Source organism: Phalacrocorax carbo, chromosome 6, assembly GCF_963921805.1.
Source record: "Phalacrocorax carbo chromosome 6, bPhaCar2.1, whole genome shotgun sequence".
NCBI lineage: Eukaryota > Metazoa > Chordata > Aves > Suliformes > Phalacrocoracidae > Phalacrocorax > Phalacrocorax carbo.
Window position 1 is genome coordinate 50,999,944 of NC_087518.1, and position 21,560 is coordinate 51,021,503.

The 21,560-nt window shown below is 46.8% G+C and overlaps 1 protein-coding gene across 4 annotated transcripts in view; it reads right to left on the bottom strand.

Moving 5' to 3' along the window:
• Positions 1 to 21,560, bottom strand: part of RNF220 (ring finger protein 220) — a 225,565-nt gene that overhangs the window by 43,453 nt on the left and 160,552 nt on the right. For 2 of the 4 annotated variants that reach the window (XM_064455249.1, XM_064455250.1), the window contains 4 exons: positions 19,830 to 19,925; positions 15,415 to 15,457; positions 7,298 to 7,419; positions 6,142 to 6,274 (listed from right to left, as the gene is read on the bottom strand). In XM_064455249.1, coding sequence (XP_064311319.1) covers positions 6,142 to 6,274; positions 7,298 to 7,419; positions 15,415 to 15,457; positions 19,830 to 19,925 — 394 coding nt within the window. Of the gene's footprint in view, positions 1 to 6,141; positions 6,275 to 7,297; positions 7,420 to 15,414; positions 15,458 to 15,603; positions 15,820 to 19,829; positions 19,926 to 21,560 lie in introns of those variants that run through there. The other 2 variants (XM_064455251.1, XM_064455248.1) reach the window with 2 other exon arrangements.

Consider the following 21,560-nt stretch of genomic DNA (forward strand, 5'->3'; position numbering starts at 1 on the left):
AGATTCTAGAGCAAGACTTTTAAGCTCTGTCACCAGTTTTGCTACTATGTTTATAACATTAGAGAATATGCTTCTCCATGATTGTTTCCACATGCATGCCAAACACAGATTTTTGCAGAGTTTTGTTGCAGAGTTTGGTGTTCATGGAATTGCACCGAGAAGCGCAACTGAGTTTTTCTCCTCTATTTGGAGCTTTCTGCCAGGCAGTTACCAGACACAAGCAATGACACTGTGTTCACAAACACCTGCTGCTGAGGCAGGAAAACTGAAAAGCATCTACTTAGATTGAGGACAGGACCTCACACTTCAGAGCACACTTCTAATGTTGTGTGTATTTGGAAGGAAAACAAATTGGAGGAGCATACAGTTATTGCCCCAGTGCTCTTTCTTGGACAACTAACCCATGCTGGACAAAGACTGGCCTACAACATTTGCTGCTCAACTGATGCACATCTTGATTCTGCAGTCAGAAAGCTGACAGTGGGACTGCAGCCATGTGCTGGAAACTTAGACATTTTAATGTAGTCCCACTTTCCAGGCAGCTGCTCTAATTGTACATGATGTGAGATCCAATGCAAATGGGCACCCAAGGATAACTGTAGTTTGTTACAGCTTACAAGGCTTTACCAAGTCCCTCTATGCATATCCTAAGTCATGCTGTTCTTTTCCCTTGGTAAGACATTAATTAACAGATACAAGCCCTTTGCTAGCTTGGGAGGAGAGCAGCATGGTGAAATAAAGAGAAACTTCAGAGTTAAGTAATCCCGGTGTGTTTCTCCTTCAAGAGTATCACAATCTATCAGACAGATCCTTGTCATGTTGATCTTTCTTAGAAAGTATCTTTCCCTGAAAATGCCCTGCTTACCATTTTAACATTTTCAAAGCCTTTCTCTCTTCTGTGTTATTTTTGATGCAGCTGATCTGCTGAAGGAAAAGAAACCCAGAAGAGCAGCGGTGACTAGCTAGCTACTGTGCCCAGAGGAGGCTTTTTGGTGGGAGAGCTGGAAGGGAGAAGAGGAGAACTGGGCGGGTGGAGAGAACTTGCTACAATTCTTCAATTCTTTCATATCTAAAGAGGACAGCAATCTCTGTTCTATCAGACTGCACGGTTCGTGCTTTAAATGGTACTTGCTGCTAGCTTGCTTTCCCTATCTCTGTCTCTCTCCCTTTGAAGCAGACTGGACAGCTTCCTCAAGCTGGCGTTATCACTCCCTCTAACCACTCTTGGCAGGCAATCTAATTCCCCCTGAAAAGGTCACCGCCATTTTAACTGCCTTTCAATCACATTAAGCACGCTGCCGCTCGTGCTCAGAGCACTGTGCCTGCAGCTCTCCTGACTGAGGTGCGATCGATAAACTGACATCCCGTCCCCCCAGCCGGTCTCCCCAAATGTCCCATCCGCCACTCGCCTCCTTCCCCGCTCCTGGACAAGCCACCTTCCTGGAGTGGACAGTGAGAGACAAAGTAATCAAAACCTCTCCTCAAATGTGAAGCAGCAGAAGGGAGCCGCTAACCTGGCATTTACTAATCTTTGTCCCATCTGCTAAGAAACAGAAGGGTCCAAGAATCCCCCCTCCTTCCCTAGACCTACAGAGGCAGCGACTTCACAGGACAGTTTGCTTAGGCACCAGTCCAGACACCTTTGAAGCTGTGTTACAAAGAACAAGCCTCCCTCAAGCTTCCCTCAATGCAATCATTACCGTTATCTCTCCCCCCCCCCCGCGCTTTTTTTTTTGCAGTTACGAGTTGTGTTCCACCCATCGATCCCTGTGTAAGACACTGTTTTAAGTCCTCTTGCCTTTTGACTGTGCTAAGCCGTTTAAGAGATGACAGCGGCTTCTATCAGTGCGAAGCTGATGCGATTCTTTTCAGATAAAGCACTTTTTTTTCACTCCCCCCCTCCCTTTCCCTTCTTTCAAGTAAGAGACACACACACAAAAAGAGACACTGAATCTTTCAAAGAAAAAAAACCCTTTTGAACTTCCCTCAGGAATTCTTTAAAGGGATAACCTTGCAGTGTAAACACTGAGGGTAATGTGTATCCATTCTAGAGAGGGAACAGAAGAATTGCTACAAATATGCCGAGCTTTAAAAAGGAAAAAAAAAACGTCAGAGGGAGCCACTTGATGCTTTCACTTGCAAAGCCTTGTTGGCTTCCTAAACACAGAAACTCATTAGACAAAGATGGCATGAAATAACCTCCTGCAACAAAGAGCTTCAGAGTGGGACGATCTAGATGTGGCGATAGATGGTTACTGAACGTTCAGGTATTTCAACAGAAATCTTAGTCTTGCAACACTGTTCTAAGATAGGGAGACATTACATCTGTGTAGCTTTTCACTTTGAAGCATGAGTTTGATTTAAACAGTGTTTGGTATTTCAGGCTGGTAGCCTTCTGTACCCATCCCAAACAGAAGCAAGAACTCTCCTGCTATAAACCCCACCTCAAGCAGGACCTCTGCTGAAACAAGGTGGTTCCAAATCCTATATAATTGCCAATAATCTTAACTTGCATTCTACAGCTTTGCATAAGCAAATTAAGCGATAGCAAATGATGCTTTAAGCAGCCAGGAGGACAGCTAGAAGTACAAAATACTTCCTGACTGCCTTCAGCAAACCCAACAGCTTAAGAGACAACGTACTGATCCCAGCACTTCTCAGTTACATCATATTCCTACTTGCTGCCATCTCCTGTTCTTTCCACCTGCTGCCTCACACATGCCAAGCGGTGGCAGGCAAGAAGGTGTGCTTTGGCTCTGCTGCACTAGACCCGACTGGGGATTTGCAGCTGCAACACCAACATGGAAGACAGATACTTTCCTCCTTCTAAGACAGCCCCTCAGGTGAGATGAGCAAGTTTTCCCTGCAACCCCTTTGGAAGCAAGAAAGCTTCATCCTAGCAACCACACAAGTGAGAGTTTCAGCCTGTGATTGCTCCCAAGTATTAGACCAACTTCCAGAAAACCTGAGCAGGGCTGTTTATTTCCATGACCTTTCTGTTTTCAAGAAGAAAACCCCCAGGATCTCCCAACCTCCCCCAACCTGAGAACCTGGCAGGATCTTTCATATAGTTAGCAAAGAGTTCTTCTCACCTTGAGAGTGATATGAACTTTGTCCATTCACCAAAAATAATAAAAAGAAGCCAGGACCTGTGTTAAGTTTGAGCCATTTCCGTAATGCTGCCCAGTGGTCTGGCAGACTCACTCAGTACGTGCTGGCCACAGTGTCTTGCTCCCCCTTTGCCTAGCTGTGATGTCTCCTCAAAGCAACACACCATTAAAACAGAAATTAATGAGACACACGGACATCTATTTTCCCCTCTGGTTTTACGTATTTCTCCATGTCATCTCTTTAGACACTGGTGACATGCCTATAGCCTGGTAACAGCTGTCTGGTATTATAAAAGGCCTTTGATTTCCACATCACTGCTACTTCTCAGCAAAGGGAACAGAGCCAAACACAAAGCCTCAGGTGACAGGGGTTAACGAAGGCCTTGCCAACTCCAGATAAAGCAGTTTTAAGCATTGGAAAGCATGTCCAAAATATTGTGCTGTGCTTCAGGGCTCTAAATTGAAAATTCTGTCGCTAAAACAAGGCATGAGCCAACACTGGCAGAGAAAGGAAAAAGACAGTCACCTTAAGGTTACCTGAGAGTACACAAAGCAGACCTGACTTAAGAGACCCCCGAATGCCAGCAGCTAAAGACAATATGAGAACCACAGAAGGGAGCATGAAAAAGCATAACTTGCTTAAAAAGAAATACAATCAGCCAACTATGGGGGTTCATTCCAGCTTTGCTTTGGCTTCCCAAATTTTTCAGAAACTTATTGTGCAGAGCAGGTAGGTACCCTGCAGGTATTGTCTGCTCATCCCAAAATACTTGTTTTTGGCAACAAGTTCCCTCATTTAGGTAAGAGCATGGCAGCTGTTGAATTCAGCTGCCAGCCGAGATGTGCTCCTGAGGAGAAAGGGCAGGGAGAAACACACATGCTAGGGACCTGACAACCACTCAGGTGGAATCATTTCTTCAGCAGCGGCTCTGCCACCAAAAGCTGCACAGCGAGGATGCTCCTGACCACAGACGCTACAGGGAAGTTCCTGTGCTCACGAGCTGATCTACAGACACCTTTCATCCATCACCACAAAGGGAAGGAGTCTAATCCAAAAGCCTTCCCATCAGGGTAATTATGGAGGGGTTTTGAACTGCATCTAGTTGTGCTCCACTCTCCTCCTAGTCTTCTGATCCTTTGCTGGATCCGTTCACGTAACTAACGCTCTTGAAGGTGTCATGAAGGTCTCAAAAAGGAAAGAAGAAACAGACCACAAATCCTGATGGAAGGAGGGCTATTTCTAAGTATGAAACACAGATGCACCTGTCCATGTGTGTGCAGCCATCTAGCAGAGGTCACAGCCCTGACTGTTGCCAGAATCTGCCTAACTTCTGGTGGAGGAAAGCAGTTATTCTGTATAACACAAACTAATACATTTGAGAATTCCTTCTCAAATGTAAGGAAGAAAATGCAACAAGAGGCAAGTACTTTGCATTTACACAGCCTAATCACATCAATTACACACATTTTGTCCATCTGAAGCCCATTTGAAAGAGGGTCTCCACATGACTGAAGCAGTTTGAAAGGTTCAGGCCACACTTAACATGAGTAAACTAAAAAACAACTGTGAATGTTAATGAGGTGAAGACAGCACAATGTCCACACCGAAGGAAGCAGAATATTGTGCTCTCCTCAAACTCAGGTGTTCAGTGTGCTTGAAGGAAAAAACTATGCAGGCCCAAAAAATGGCAGAAGTTACCTGAGTACCTTTTCCTAATCAGGACTAGCAGTGACAATGATAGAGGCCCACAGACATACCACGCTTTCCTGCTATGGACTGTAGTAACTATACTACATAAACATAGTCTAAGGCCCTGCATTACCTCATCAGACCTCTGCCTGGAATCATGTACAGACTCAACTCTCCATGAGGCACAAAAAAAGTTAAGGTAGGTAAGGCTACAGACACAGACAGTGACAGTCTGAGCTTTACTGGGTAGCCTTTAAAACCCAAAGAAGCTGCTCCTTCACCTCTGTGCTCCTGATCATCTGCTCTGCTACAACCCAGCTACAATTTAATTTCAGAGGAAGGTAAGAGCAGATCAGGAGTGCCAGGTTGTCAGTGAGCACATGGCTGGCTTTTAAGTCCAACTCCCTTATGTAGTAGCCTTTCCCCTTGAGATACTTCAAATTAAAATCCAAGCTGATATAGGAAGAGATCACATCCCATCCTCTTTATTGAACGGAGAGAGCCAGCATTCCTTCTCTCATTAGGCATGCACTACGTGGACTGCTTGTGAGAGACTCTCCTTAGTGCCAGAGGTTCATGCCAACGAACAGTTTAGTAAATCCTCCTCTTCAAGGCCAAAGGGCTGAGTGTAAGAAAGGGGCCAGGTTTCTAGCTAAAATTACATTCACCAATAAAGCTCACGAGAGGTCAAATTTTGCCATAACTCACTCTCTCCTCAGTAACTGATTTCCCCGTCACTGGGGAAGGAGCAAAAAAGGAGGAAAAATAAAATGTATTTGTCTGGAAGCCCTAAGGGCTTGCAGTGCTGGAGGTGCAGAGCAGGTTCCTGGATTCTCATTTATCAACCTTAAAAGGGATGGAGTGATAAATGCACAACTGGCCCTTTAATATTTTATGCAGGTGCTAAAGCGACTTAGCTGTCACCTTCAATATATCACCAGAGGCTGATACACCAGCTTTCGTCACTCCAGGCTGGGAATTTTTACAATTTCATTTCTATTTCCCTCTTTTCACATATTTTCATGTATTTCTTACTGTGTGTAACATATAAAAAGCTATTTTCCCCAAATGATCTTCCCATTCTACCCATTCCAACTCATTCCCTCTTCAGCCACATTTCTTGAGCGAGAAATAACGCAACACTTTTGTTCAAGATTTGCACAAATTTTGACTCTCATCATTCAAGAGAGGCAGAAAGCTGAAATCATTTTACATTCTGGCAAAGGCTGGAGGTCCTGCCCTTTGTGAAAGGCAGATCTCTAGGTCCCTCCCTTTAAAGATAGAAAATTATCAACTTCCACAGCAGAACGACTTATAACGGCTCCCAAAACACTGGCGCACCTCGAAATCCTCCCTCCAGGAGAGTAGTAGCTCGTATCCTCTTCTGCCCACACCATTCGTACTCTTCAAAGCGGTTGCCGTTCTCATTCTCGATGTCCACAGAGTCATCCTCAGTCATACACGAACCTTCTCTCTGCACAGGGAAAAGCAGGGGCAGAGCGTTGAGGTGCATGAAATGGCTTTTTGGGGTCAATAACTCAGGGTGGGATGTAAAAAAAAAGCTGGACTGTTCCCAGGACAACTAAGTATAGAGCAGACAGCAGCATCTACTCCCACCCCCATTCCCAGTGATCTAAATCTGAAAGCAAATGGGTGCTGGAAGAACTTGACAACCTCAAGATCAAAACAACTTGCAAGGTTCATCATTTTTACACATGGAAATTGAAGCTCTGATTCCTACAACAATGCTGGTGTGCATTTCAACATGCATTCCCCTACCCTTCATGCACAATTCCCCTATTATATAAACCACAGAATCCTTTGATCCCCAGCAGGAGTGTTCTCCTAGAGCACATCTTTTGGGGCACAGTGATCAAAAGACACCTCTCTTTACACCATGCACCTCTTGAGACAACAAGAATGAATTTGTTATAATCTCTTCTGTGGGCTTTTCCTGAGAAACAAGCACAGAAAGCACTATGACAACTCCCTCCCCTAGGGCTTGTTCCTCCTTCCTTGCTGCCTTTGGGATGAACAGCAAGAGAATAGTTCTGCTCAAATGCACTTCCTGGAGTAAGATCGTCATGCAACATTTACAAATGCCAGTCTGTTTCAAAAAAAACAACAAAAAATAATTCTAATGTTGTCAAAGGCAGATATCAGAAAGAACTCTTCTTTCCATGCTACACAGGAAGCATGAAGTCCTACAAAAGGCTTCATAAACTTCAGTAGCTCTATCTTTACAGACTACTACTTAGACTTCAACAACAGCAAAAGGGTACATGAAGTAAAAAAGTTACTAATGCAACACAGGAGAAAAATCCAGAAGAATCCATCTTTCAAGACAAAGAGAAGTGACTAAAGATCTTAGGGAGACACAGTCAGCATTGCCTGCAAGCTCAGCAATGTTAGTTTTTGCCCCATGTTAGATCAACTGCAGACAAAGCTGGGAGTAGGGAGAAGGGAATGACAGCTAGCGATCCTGCTGCGCCTCTACCTTTGCAAGGCATTGTTCCACATGCCTACTCATCTCCTCCTCGGATCCTGACAGAGGTCGGCTGCAGAGGGGACATACCTGCCCTTCGTCTTGCTTCCTCCGTTTCATTTTTCCAATCCGAGCTGCATGGAGAAACCAGGGAAAGAAAACAAAACAAACAAAAAAGGAAGACATGTCAAGTTTGTAGATCCACTCTTCTCTGTATTTGCTCAGCTCCAAATAATAAACCCTTAGCAGAAACAGTAAGATTTCACACCAGAAAATCCCATTGCAACTCCCTACTCTGATCTCTGTAAACAGTACAGGAGACAGTTACTTAGCACTTTCCAGGTTAAACCCATAATCTGTCAGCCTGATTTCAGAAAGACAGCTACTCACAATTTAATAACTAGGAGGGGGAATATCTGCTGCACATCCCAGGTAAGTTATTCAAATGGTTAAATACTTTGCCTCGGAAGCCTGAAATTGTTTTCAAAGCTGAGTGACCAAGCCACTGAATCCTGCTCTGTATTTTGCCTTCTAAGTCCGAGACTCATCCACTAACACCTATTCCCTATACAGGAATTTGCTTAGATCGTAGAAGGATTATGTAGCACCCAAAAAGCCTTGGACAAGGTATGTAACAGTCACAGGACCACAGAACCTCCTGTATACCCTGAATAATTCCTTCCCAGAACATCACACACATGTCAGAGCAGCATCTTAGTAGCAGGTAACATTTATGGAGAGGAAATATATTTGTTCTGAAAACTCAGCACTTATGGTAGATAGCTTCTGGCTCTCTCTGTTATTTTCATTTCAGTATTTTCATGTGGAGGAAAACTGGGGGCTACACTGCCTTCTTGAGGGCATGCTCTGGGAAACAAACATGTTAGGAATCATGATAATTAGAAAAAGCAGCTAAGGTAGCCTGTTGCTTAATCCAATCTCTGGTTAATTTGAGCCATCGTTTAATGTGATCAAAACATCTGGAACCAAATCATTTGCATTAAAAAGAACTTCTGTTCTTTATTATGATGGCTTTAGGCAGGTATTACTGAATAACTCAATCACTGGCTGCAGGAAAGTCACTGTTTAATTAATAAAGAAGGTCAAAATTCTGAATGAGAGACAAGGAAAAGCCCAAGGAAAGCCCATGTGATAATGAGAGATGACACCACCAAAAAGCTGCGTTAGCCAGAAATCGTTACTGACATTGTGAACACTGCAGCATGCTCTGAAAGCCTTCATGCCTGAATTTTGTGGGATCAACAGCTCCCTGCAGCCAACGAGTCAGAGAAAGCTGCTGGGATGCCAGAAGAAAACAACCAGGGTACAGGAAAGTTTCTGTCCACGTGATGCGGATGCGCTGAAGTTTCATCAGAACACACCAACACAGACCTGAAAGGCCTCTTTCAGGGCTTTCTTGTAGGCTTCCCTGGACTCAGGACTCTCTGGGTTAGGATATACTTTCCCACAGTCCAGAATTAGGAATATTCACTATCCCCTGCACTCTGTGATGCTTAAGGAGGCTTCAAATTATTCCCTGGGTGTTGCTTTGCCTGACTGAATGAGACAGATTTGTAGGAAAACTTCCTCCAAAACAAATCTTCCCTTCTGGCATCATGAAAAGGCTTCTGTAAATGTGACATTCCTAGAATAAGAGACAGCAACTTGAGACTGCAACGAGAGTATTTTTGAGACCTGGCACTTCGAACAACAGAGACTGTCAAGTAAATGCACGCTACTTTCATCAGCCATCTAAACTTCATTTGCTGAAGCTCCGCAACCCTCTTTTGTGCTGCGTACACCATGCTGACAGCTCCACAGCCTACCTGCCTCTCCAAACATTTGAGGTACTTCAGTATTCCTAGTGGGATATTTTAATAGTTTCCCTTCTATCTTGACTGCTTCAATCTGTTATTTTACCTATACTGTCAGTTTCTACTCTAGAAGGTAAACCATTTGACTTCCAGTCAATACAGAAGCAAAATCATGAAGTGTTACTGCTAATTTAATTGTGCTCAGATGAATTACATTCCACTTTTAAATGAAACAATGGCCCCCAACATGTCTTCTCTGTTCTCTCCCCCTTCCTGAATCCCAGAACACTATCCCTCCTACCCCTTCAACATCATCCAACCCTGTTACCAGAAGTAGTCAAAGTTAAGCCACGCTCTTTCTGGTTTGTACCTCAGTGCACAAGAGACTTCTGAAGTTCTGGCTTAGTGAATACCTATATCCTCCAGTATGGCTCTTTTGCCTAAGTTTAGGATGCTCTTTCCTTGCCTCACTAGCGCTGCAGAGCAAGGACAAACTGGGGAGGAGGCTGGAATCAGACACAACTGGAGCATTCTCCAGCAAACACCTATCTGACCAAAGACACAGGAACAAAGCCTTCTCTGTCCTGATCAGAGACACATCTTTCTCTCACCTCATTCTGTTTTTAAACAGGGAAATGTGGGGAAGGAGCAGTTTAATTATTCTGGTAGGACTCCCTGTGGCCAATCAATTCAGCTAAGTCAGTCTGCCTGGTGAGTTTATTAGTATTTTTAACTTTTTTACTGCTATCCTCCAGTCCATGCACTGTAACAGTGATAAAAGGAAGACAACTTATTTTAGGTGTAGCACTGATAACTTCTTGGGACCATTTTGCCACAACAAGCACTTGATCTACGTTGAAACGTTAGTGCAGAGCTGGGAACAGAACCTCAGTCTGCTCCAGCTCCATGCAAGACGCTGCAGACAGCCCCTATCTTAGCTCATTTAGCTCCGCCAAGCAGTGCAGCCTTTTAAGTTCTAGTGCCACAAGTGAAAAAGCCACTGGAAGAAAGAGGTGTTGAAAACAAATCCCCCTGCCATTTTCATTCTGTGGTCATTAGCAGTGGCAGTGTTGTGCCCACAGAGGCCCAGGGTGCCCCTGGTGACAGCAGAAACTGAAAGGGAATGCTGCAGCCTAGAAAGCACGTCCCAGGCAGCGCTGTCCCTACCCGACACGACGTGCAGCCCGGCTATCACTTCCAATCAGCGCAGAAGGGATGGAGCAGCCCCAAAGGCAGGGGGTGATTGTGGCCTTGTCCCGAAGGGGAGCAGCTCAAAAGAACACGCGAGTGAGACCACAGCATTGTTAATTAGTGTTGATAGATGCAATCATTTCTAATTAGCTCACTAATCCCTCTCCCCCTCACTCCTGTCAAAGCAGCATTGGGGCGGGGGGGGGGGGGGGGGGGGGAGCCATTCCTTCTTGTAATTCAGGAAGATAAAAACACAGCCAGCAGAGGACGAGATGTAAGAAGAGGATGGAGCTCTGGGAAGGAGCCTTTTGCACAGGCTGGCCCATTCTTATCTGTGACTGAAAAAACACTCTGTAGTTATTATTCCAGCCTTCTGCCAGGAGGTTAGGAGTTCACTAATTTTTATTAGCGTTAATAATTATTATTAGGCCATCAGAGGGCTTCCACCACCTTTAAGGCCTCAATTTTAACAGATGTACATTACCCTACACACTGCTGCTGCTGCATGTGCATGTTCTCCCTCAGGTTACACTAAACCTCTGGGTACCCAGGGAGTTTAAGTGGCCATAGCATATGAATGAGAAAGTAGCACATGTAGGTGAGCAAGAACTGGGACCCTCTGCAAGGACCGGGGTCTCAGTTACAGTCTCTGACTTAAGTTAGGAGCTGTGCTGCCTAAGGGAGCTGCTTTTCCCTTTCCTAATACTGGGCTCTTTTGGGACTATGCAAGGTAAGAAGCTGCTTGCACTAGAGGAGGAGCCAAATTGCACATGACAAAGCCTCTACTGCTTGAGGGTACATTGGCCTGTCTTCCACCAGTGCGGAGAGGAGCCAGCCCTCCCCTGTCCACAGACACTGCTGCCTTATGGGCGGAAGAGACAGAGGATTTTTTTTTTCTCACAACATGCTCTCCCCATCAAGGCTAAACCTTATGAATGCCTAAAGATCATGTTATTCTCTAGCCCAGCAAAACTTCCTGAGAGAAAAGCTAATGGGTTTTAGTTTTCACTGGTACTCCCCTCCCCAAGCAAAAATTCACCTTCAGGACAGGGCAGTCATTACCTCAGAAGCGCTCTTGCATAGCATCTAGCAGTGGACATGATACAAACCTCTACCGCAGCCTCAAAGGAGATGATTAAGTTACTAGCAATATCTCTTATGATTCCCTCCACCAGTTTGAGTGGTCCCCCGAGTGCCATGCAGACATCATTAGCAGCTCCTGCAATGGCAGGCCAATCAAATTAAGTGGAAACATTTTTGTCTCCTTTCCAGTGAAAATCATCTAGCTTTATTCCTCCCCCACCCGTCAGCTACAAATGCACAGGACATGCTGGTGGCGGTTCAACAACAAACTCCATGGTGACCACCTCCAAGGAGGTCTGCCCAGAGAGGCAGGCTTATGGTCACGACCAGAACAGGTATCAGCTTCTCAGGCAGGTGCAAAAGGAGCTTTGTAAGGACCTATTTTACAACACTACTGAGAATGCCAACTTTGCAAATGCCCCTAAATTTGAATCAAAGATATTCACGCGCAAGAGTGAACACCTGCTCTCTGCCAAATCTACTAGAGAAGTCTAGAGGAGCAATTATATCTCTTTTTGTTAGGCCTATCACAAAAAGCTTCTGTGGCTGATCAACTTATCCATGAGCATCTGATCCAAGGGAACAAAGGCAGCAACGGCAGAGCACACACAAAAAACCCCGCAACATTTCAAGAACAAGCTAAAGCAAGAAAACAGATGGTCAAGAATGAATCTGTTTCAGACCGTATGTACAGTTTGGTGCTCATCTGCCTGAGAGAGAACATTATGGGCCAAATTCACAGAAGGGTCTCAGTGGGGCTTTCACATTTGCATGGCCAAACTTCCATACAGATGATTTTGAGCAACCTGCAATCTGACACTATTCTCCAAGGTTGGCACATACTTAACCTGCTGAATCCATGTTCTGATACACCAACGCATAACTTTGTGCCTCCAATTTTGAATGACTACCTAACCTGCTCTGCTCTGCCAAACTCCGTAAGATTCAATTAACAGGGTGGCTTAAAGTTTCCAGTCTGGCAACATTGAAAATAAGGCAAATGGAAGAAATGCCTTCTTTATCACATGGGTTCATCAGGAGTCAACACCTCATACTCCTGGGTTCACAAGGACACAACCTCTGCAAAGTGAGCTTAGCTCACTGAGGCTGACAGGGAAGCGCAGATACAAACAGTCAACCAAGAGTCTAACAGACAGAACATTAATCTCCTGCTCCAGAGCTTGCAGATGCATTCACCTTACTTACAGTTCAATTTAAGTCAAAGGTTTGACTTGCAGAATTAAAATTCTGGACCATCAGGTACCCGTGAACCATTTAACTATCAGGACCTAATCATGTTGCAGCCAGGCCAACAGCAGCTCACAGAAGACATGTCCCCTTCTACCTTCTCGTTCCTTAGCTCTTGATGCACTTTCCCAAGTGACCACAACAGGATAGAACACACTGAGGAGATCTGAGAGGACTTGGGCACAAAAAGCCTGGGCAGCTGAGACTTGAGTCAAGGACTATGTGGGAGAAGAGCAAACACCTTGGACCCCTTTTTATGGGAGGAGTTTCCAGAAGTAATTCTGGAACTCAGCTGGTAAGAAGCTTGACAGAGATACCAAAATAAATGGGTTACAATAATATTGAAAAGTACGCTTAAAACATAAAAATCCAAATGAAATAGATTTTTCTTTGACAGAATGACTGCGTTTTCTATATCCTAAGTTTCTTCAGTGTGGCAATAAGAACGTGAAACAAAAAGCCAGAAGTCTTTGGACAAGTCCTACATAATTTCTGTCAATGTAAACTCAGAGGGATAAGGAAACCACTCTCACAGTGCAAGCTTTACAGTCGCGTGATTGATTAGAAGCTCATTAAAACACAAGCTATAGACAAATAAGCATTTTTTTCCCCCCGAAGCACTCAAGTCTTCTCCATCTGGAGCAACAGTGCTTAAGTAACTGTTTAATAATAATGTGGCAAAGCTTACAAATACCACAAAGTTATTTTTGTGCAAACAAATGCGGGGGAGGAAACAAGAAAGCCGGCTGAGTTCAGTGATCACAAATATGAAGTCACATGCACAGAAAGGAGCAGTATAGCCTACTCAACCGTCCGGCTGGATACTAATCTAACAGCATAGGACTGAATCAGGCATCACTACAGGTATGTTCTGGGAACAGGAATAATCAGAATCATAAAAAGCTAAGGATGGGAGGAACCAGTTCTGATCTAGTTCAACCTTCTTTGTGACCCAAAGCCAAAGCACTTCAGCTAATATTTCTGCATCCAGCTCCTTAACACCTGAACCTAGGGGTGAGGGTGTAGGGGTTTGGGTGTACAACAGAAAGGACAGGAAATACCAGCGTTATAAGGACATTACGTAAGTTAACCAAATGTCCTCATTTGGCTGTTAGTTCTTCTCACTGTACCCCAAAAAACATATACAAAACCAGTAAAAGGTTCAGTAAAAACAATGCAAATGCTGTACAAAACTAGCGGCCTCCCTTTAGATGACGAGCCCAGGCTCACAAAAACATCTAAGAACAGGGTCCAAGAGGAGTTCCTAGATTGCAGTCTACACAGATTGTGCTGCAGCCCTACTTTACGCTAAAGTCAAAAGCATAAAGCACTACTGAGCCAGTTCAGCGGAGCACGCTGTCATCAAGGGCTTTTATTCATACTGAAGGACTCTGCAACACCAAGAACCTCACAAGCCTAGCTCAGACTTTTTTTTTTTAAATTTAAAATAAGGTAACTGCACATTGTCAGCCTGAAAAAAGGTGGAAGGTGGGAGCTTAGCCCCAGCTATCCAAAAACAATAAAGAAACAGTTTGACACCACTGACTCCAGAGACCTCTGTCACACAAAACGAGTCATTGCAGAGCAATACCTCAGTGCATTTCAGCCATCTGAACTCTCTGTGTCTACCTGCTAAGGCAGGCAGCTCACTGCACTCATCTAGGAGTGCAGATGTTAGCACACCTGCCAGCAGTTACCTGTAATTGATGCAAGGCAACTCATCTCTTTGTTGTATGACTTAACAGACTTCCAAGAGTTCACAGGTTTTTGGCCCTCAGGGTTGATATTTAAAAAATCTCCGAGCTAGCTCTGAATTCAGTTACGTAAAACTTAAGTTATTGGGTCAGTAACTTAGTAACACTTCTATTTGCCTAAGACTAGGCTAAACACGTAGCACTTCAAATTCAAGCACACTATTTTGCTATCAGTATGCTCTAAAGCCTTTTACTATTTTGTTAAAGTACTTCTGTCTTCAAAATAAGCTGCATCAGCACAATGTCACTGGTGTTATCTTAAACTATCACAGCAGGAAGCTCAAAATTAACAAGCCTCCTGATAGCCCAAACAACCAAATTTTGACTGAATGGTACATATTAGAGCAGCTATAAGCAATAGAAAACCATATGACAGAACACCGTTACTATTTAAATGTTAAATTCTGACTTTTCTGACCTTTGGGAAAAGAGTTTCAACTTCTTCAGCTCAAGCTAAAAAAAAGTATACTTTCAGCTTTTTTTTCAGATTTACAAACACAGATGGGACTTTCTGAAATAAAGTGATCTCTGATTTGTTTTTTAAATACCAAGACACTTTCCACTAGAAATACTTGTTTACTCATGGCTAGGAACACCCAGAAATACAGGAATAAAAGTAATGCACCAGCATCTGTGGGTTTGAGAGAAGAAAAAAAAAACAACAAAAAAAAACCCCAACCAAAACATGACGTCAGATGCACAGACGCTCAGACTGCTGGTTTAAAAGTTTACTGCAAGATTCTGCCATGTGAGCCGTGAAAGCACACAGCAGCCCGGTCCCCTAATTTAAAAGCGAGGTCTCAGGGCCCACTGATGAACTCTCTGGCGGGATCCCGGGGGTGAGAACCGCCCCCCCAGGGAGCCGGGGACGAGCGCGAAGGGTTTCACTCCTGCGCCCCGCCGGCCGCACGCCGAGGCCCAGGCGAGGCCGGTCGCAGCTCCCGGCCCAACTCCGAAAAGTTTTGCGGGAAGAGGGCCGGGGCGGGGGGCGGCCCGGCGGGGCGGGGGCAGCCGGGACACCGCGCGGGACCCCACTCACCGTTCAGCCGGGTCTGCCGGTTCGCTCGCACCCGCAGGAAGGTCTGTAGAGGGGAGACAAGAGCGAAGAACTGTCAGGGCCCGCGGGCGCCGGGTGTAAACAACTCGCCTCCCGCCGGTAAACAAGGCCCAGGCCCCCCCGCCCCGCTCATCACAGGGACAACGCACCGGCCCCCCCCCCCGCACCCACCTCTTCCCGGCCCCCGCCGCCGGGTCCCCTCCTGCCGCTCTGCATAGCCGCGGGCGCCGCCGGCGGGCGGTCGGGCAGCGGGGCGGCGGGCCCCGGGGCGGACCCCCCCGCGCGGCCCGGGATGCGGGCGGATACGGCGCGGCCCGGCAGGCGCCGCCGATCAGCCCCCAGCGGCCGCCGCCATGTTGGCCCCGGTCATGTGACCCGCCGCCGCGCGGGTGAAAGTTCACCAGGAAACCGGCGGGGAGAGGCGCGAGAGGAGGAAGTTCCCATGGCAACCGACAGGCGGCAGCAGGGCCCAGCGAGCCCCGACCAATCAGAGACCAGGGGCGGCTAGAAACCAGGGGAACCTGGCCAATCAGAGAGCAGTGATAACTGGGATCCAAGAGTTTCTGGCCAATCAAAAATCAGGACCTACTGGAACCCCAGGGCATATGACCAATCGGGGTCCAGGGGCAAATGGAAGCCTGGTTTCCTTGCCCAATAGGGATTGGGCGTCCTTTAGGCCCAAGGGCACTAGCCAGTCAGAGCCCTGGGCCCAACTGTAACCTAGAGGTGCTGGCCAATCAGGAACCAGGAGCAACCCACTCCGCAACTTTTCATGCCCAGTTAGGGACTGGAAGCCTTTGAGGCCCAAGGGCACCTGGCCAATCAGGGCCCGAGGGGTAACTAGACCCAGAGGCAGGTGGCCAATGAGGGCCTGGAGGTGCCTCCATGGTCCGTGCCCAGCCCCAGCCCCAGCCCTCTGGTGGAGCCCTGGGACCGGGCACCCGCAGGTGCCCCCTGCTCTGGGAGAACAGCCCTGGCCCTCCCACCTGCCCCTCTGTGGGCTGAGCTCAGCCTAAATGCCAACACTGGCTGGGTCTGCCAGGGCTGGGCTTAGTGCCCTGGCCTGACCCACTCCAACAGCACCGACCTCGCTTTCAGGACTCTCAGATCTTCGTGGCCCTCCCGAGGAGCAGTGGCCTGTGACTTGGGCACAGGGGCACCCAGGCTGCAGGCAGAGTGCTGCTACCTCTCCTGTGCTTTTCAGCCTCTTCCCCCTCCTTTCCCTTCTGCATTTCAGCAAACCTGGGCAATCAAACCTGGCTCGTGGATTTCTTTCCCACATCTGCCCCACAGCTGTGGCGAGGGATGGCCCCAGTGGGCCAGCCTGAGGGTAGGACAGAGCTAGGGGCTAGAAACTGGGCCGCGCAGGGATCTGCACACACAAATCCTGTTTGTTACCCCCTCTTCAGGCTCCCCAGACTTTGTTTCTTGGAATCAAACCTACATTTTGAGTCTCCGCTCTGGCACCTGACAATCTGCCACTCCTTCTTCAGAGGGAAAAAAAACCCAAACCAAAACAAAAAAGCCCTGATACGTTTTGCTGTATCAGAAGATGACGGGCAGTCAGCAAGTTCAGGTGCTGGCTGGTAAGCTTTGTGCAGTGCTGACCTGCATCGTGCATCCCAGCTCTGCTAGCAAGCTGAAATGCGGCTGTTTTTTCATACATGTGCTTACTTACAAAATCAAAGCTGCTGATTGTTGGTTTTACCCTTTTAATTAATTAAGCTGTCTTTCAGTAGGCATGCTCACCGCTGAGCTCTGGTGGAGGGTGGTGTGCCTTTCTTGGACAAGAATTTTAGGCTTTCAGTTATACTTACTCCACACGTCATTCAGTCACATATATTCTGTGGGCTCAGCTGACCCATGCAAGGTGGTCTCCCTCCAAGCCTGAAATGTTATCTTTGCAGTACAGTGAATGACTTACAATTTGCTGTTGATTTTTCCACTGGGGATTCAGGGTTGTACCTAAATCTATCTAAAACGGCTTTATTTTTACGCAGAGCACAGGAAAAGCCCCGACTGACAGGACGTACCATATCTCAGAGGAGCACCCACCACTGACCCATATCACAAGGCCATATCACTACAAGGTCATATATGTATCTATATATCTATCACATACATATTACAAATATATCACAAGGTCATATCACTACACCAGCTGCTACCACCTCAGTCCAACCAGCGTCCATGTACCAAACTCCAGTAACCAGGCTTGGCACAGGGGAAGCAAGGGGATCCCCTTCCCCACGTCCCAGAGCCACCCCACCACCTCCACTGCAGCTCCCTCTCAGTGCGGGGAGCAAAGCAAGCAGCCCAAGCGCTGTGCAAGCCTGTAATCCTGTAGTGCTCCTATTCATAAATCTCCTTCTTCCCTAAATATCCCCATGGTAAATAAGCAAGGCGACTAAGAAAACTGAGCCACAGGAACTCTGAAAACCTACACGCCAATAACTCACATTCTAGCATGTTACTAATACACTGTATATTCAGGATTGGATCACCGATAACACAAGGGACGTTCATAGTCCAGCACACCTCTGCATATGGAAAGCTAAATTTTGCAGCCTTTAAAGTCACTACCATGAGAGTCTTCTGCTCTGCTTCCTGAGCATTTTGCTTGGTAAGCCAGGAAGACTGACTTCTCATTCATATTGTGGCTTTATTAAGGACACACTGAGGCTTTACACAACCCTGGCACCCACTCTGAGGTCCCTTTACACTGCCAGAGCAGCATAACGCAGCCAGCACAAGCATAAATGAAAATGAGGCCCCAGAGGTCTTTTCTCCCTGCAGTGCAGACTTACAACTCCCATTACACATTTGCATTAAGGGCTGCAACCCTCCATAAAATACACTCACAAACTTAAAACACATTAGAGGCCAGCTAGACTCAGCACATAGAGGGGGCTTCTGCTGAGAATATTTGTCCTCAAGTATGACATAATAAAAATTTATAGGAATGGGACTGCAAGGGACCACCAATTTCACAGAGACTGAAGTCTGGAAGAGCGGGAAGGGAGGGTTGTTCTCCAAGAATGGGGGCCACGGCAAAAACGTCTTCCATGCCCTTTTGGGAAGAATGTGATTTATTTATTAGCCTTAATAAACAGGCAGGAAAGAGAGCGGGATTACCTGCATCAGGCATATCTGTATCTTCTGCAGGGATTTGCTTCTCTTACTTTGTACCAGGTCTCATCATTCGTACATGTGTAAAGTGATTTGTGAAGTGACACCAAGTTGTAACTGAAGGCTACATGGGAATATGTAGCAGACAATGGAGGATCTGGCCCGTATTTGATAATATAACAATAAATAGGACAGAGGGGAGAATAATGGGCAAGAAATGTACAAATGTGCTACCAATAGGGCCTGTCTTCAGGAACACACGCTTTAACTGGGGCTGTTCAGTTAGACCCTCGGCGCTGGTTGTCAGCCTCTCCCTGTGCAGATCCAAACGCAGACCTGGCACATGTGAAGTGGCCAATGCAGGAAGACGTGACTGTCTGTCTGACCCCGGGCACAGGGCATTGCTGCAGAGCACCGCAGGATACAGGGTGATGGGCATACGCCAAGCTGGTGCAGCCACGGCCCACCCAGCCTGTCCACGTGGCAGGCAGAGGCACGCTCGGGTCTGTGCTGAAGAGCACCATTAATTTATCTGCTGCCTTTCAGAGCTTACTTGAAGCCAGTGGCTGAGCACAGGCTTCTAGCCAGGCAGTTTGAATATGTGTTGAGTCGGAGTCAAGTGTGCCAGCCCGCCCCAGAAATACAGACTTACAACAAGCAAAGCTGTGCTTATGCTGCTGCCCTTCTCTTCTTTTCTTGCTCCACCTCCCTCAACTTTTACTCCTTGTGTCACAAGTCAAGACTTGCTGCTCCTCTGGGCAGAGAGTGTTTTATAAAACATGCTGGCATGGCTGTGGATGGTCCAAAACCGTTTCTGTTTTGGGTGGGAGTCACAAGTCAGTTTGCTGGGCGGCCGCACACCAGTGAAATGGAGAATTTTGGCCTGCTGCAGGCTGACATAATTCACTGTTTTACAAAAAAAATCACTTCTCTGAAAGTTTCCCGGTGGCACAGGGTGAGTAATGACAAACATAGCCATGGCAACCACCAAGATGATGAATATAATGCAACAGAAACCTGTACAAAGATTTAAAGCAGATTTGCATGGCTGTGGTTTAAAGCTGGAGCTGGGAGGACTCTGCAGACAGACGCATGCCTTCGTAGCTGTGTGAGGGACAAAGTACTCATGTCCCCACGCTGCAGGCAGGCGAGCTGGGGCATGGGTGCAGAGCTGAGAGCTGGGCCTCTCACACGCAGGCACTGCAGGCACTGGGGCGAAGTGGCTCCCTGCCTAAGACTGAGACCAGCGACAGCATCTGCCTGCTTACCTGGTATCTGTCCGAGTGATGGATGTCATCTGAGGAGTGGGGTGATGCTGTCGGAGAATCTCCTTCCCGCTTGATTGAGGCCGACAACAAAATTGACTGCAAGAGAAAGGAGAAATTCATGCTGTGAGCATCACCAAGCTCTCTGCCCCTTGCTAAGCTGTCCTCAAAGCCACAGAGAGTGCTGGGCTGTGGGGGTGCACTGGGACAGACTGCCAGGCTGTGGGGCTGCCTCTGCCCTTCCTGTGGGACCCTACCCCATGAGGGGAGCAGGTTGCAGGGCCTTGCAAAATGCAAATGTGTCATTTTGTCCCCAAGTGTGGTGGCTGAGGGCAGAATCAGTCCCTGCTGGAAATGATGCATGAGGACCATACCAGAAATTCACAGGGTAAGGTGAAGGCGTGCTGATGTGGAGCGGTGCTAACGTGCCCTCATCCACCCCTCTAAGTGCCACTAAATCTCTCAATAGCTTTGTAAACTGCACTAAAGCTCTCAGCACCTTTGCAGCGCAACTACCTCTTCCTTCTGTAATGATGCTATTTATTTTAATAAGTAGCACAGAAAAAAAGGGCCTTTTAGAAGGTTAAAAAGATCAGTGATATTTGAGACCTAAGAAATCACTGATAAACTTCAAGTCAATAGTAGGTAAGTCTAAATTCTACACACAGTGAACTCTAGCGGGAAAATTACCATGGGAGTTTGACAGCATCTAAAAAAATGTACACTGAGTTGCAAGTGAACTTTATTATTAGAAGAGTTTGAGGGAAAAATGCAATTTAAAATTCTAATTTAAAATATAAATTAGCTAAACTAGGCTAAATATAGCCCAATACGTTGTAAAAAATGTAAAGTGGAAATGCAGCTCTCCAAATGTTTGTTTCTGAGAATCAGCTGGCAAGATTTGACAATAAATGACTGCTCGGAGATGTGTATGTTTGCAAAGGGAAGTGTAGATATCATCTGAATTGGACAGGTCAAGTGTGGTGACAACATTATTAAAAAGCATAATACCTTGGAGAAAGGCAAGTATTCCAGAAACATTTGCCTCTGGGCTGAAATGAAACGTGAAAAAATGTGCATTTTTTGGAAAGATATGAACGAGTGGAAAAATGACTCAGCATACAAATCAGTTCAGCCAGCAGGATGTGATCCCCCAGGCTCGGACAGCTCTCCTGGCGAGAAAAACATGGCAGCGCTGTCATCGTGGGCACGAAACGAGGGCACGCTTGGGTTGGAAGTGGGGGAGGAGGATTTGGGATGCTGGGTTCAACCCCGTGGGCATGAGCTGCCAGCCTTGCCATGAGGGCAAGAGCCACATCCCTGTCTGCACTGCAGCTCTCTGCCATAAAATATGGCTTTACCCACCGTGCAGAGACGTGATGTCCTGAAAGGGGTCATGAGGGAATTACATGCTGGGTGCTCAGTTATCTCCCCGGGCATGGTACCCCCTGCCAATGCTGAGGGCTGTGCTGGTCACACCTCGGAGATGGCACGCTCCTCAGCTCAGGCTGACAAGGATGCCGGGCACTGGGAGGGCCACCAGGAGCCAGTGGGACTGGGGGCACACAGCTATGGTTGCCCCAAGAGACTGGCCTCTGCTTCCCAGAAGAGAGATGGGCAGAGCAGGGGGCTCTCCTGCCTCATGTGTTGGCCAAACCCAACCGGTGATTGGTTTTGGTGAGCAGCTCATTTCTGGAGAAGCCCACTGATAACCATGTGAAGCAGAGTGCAGAC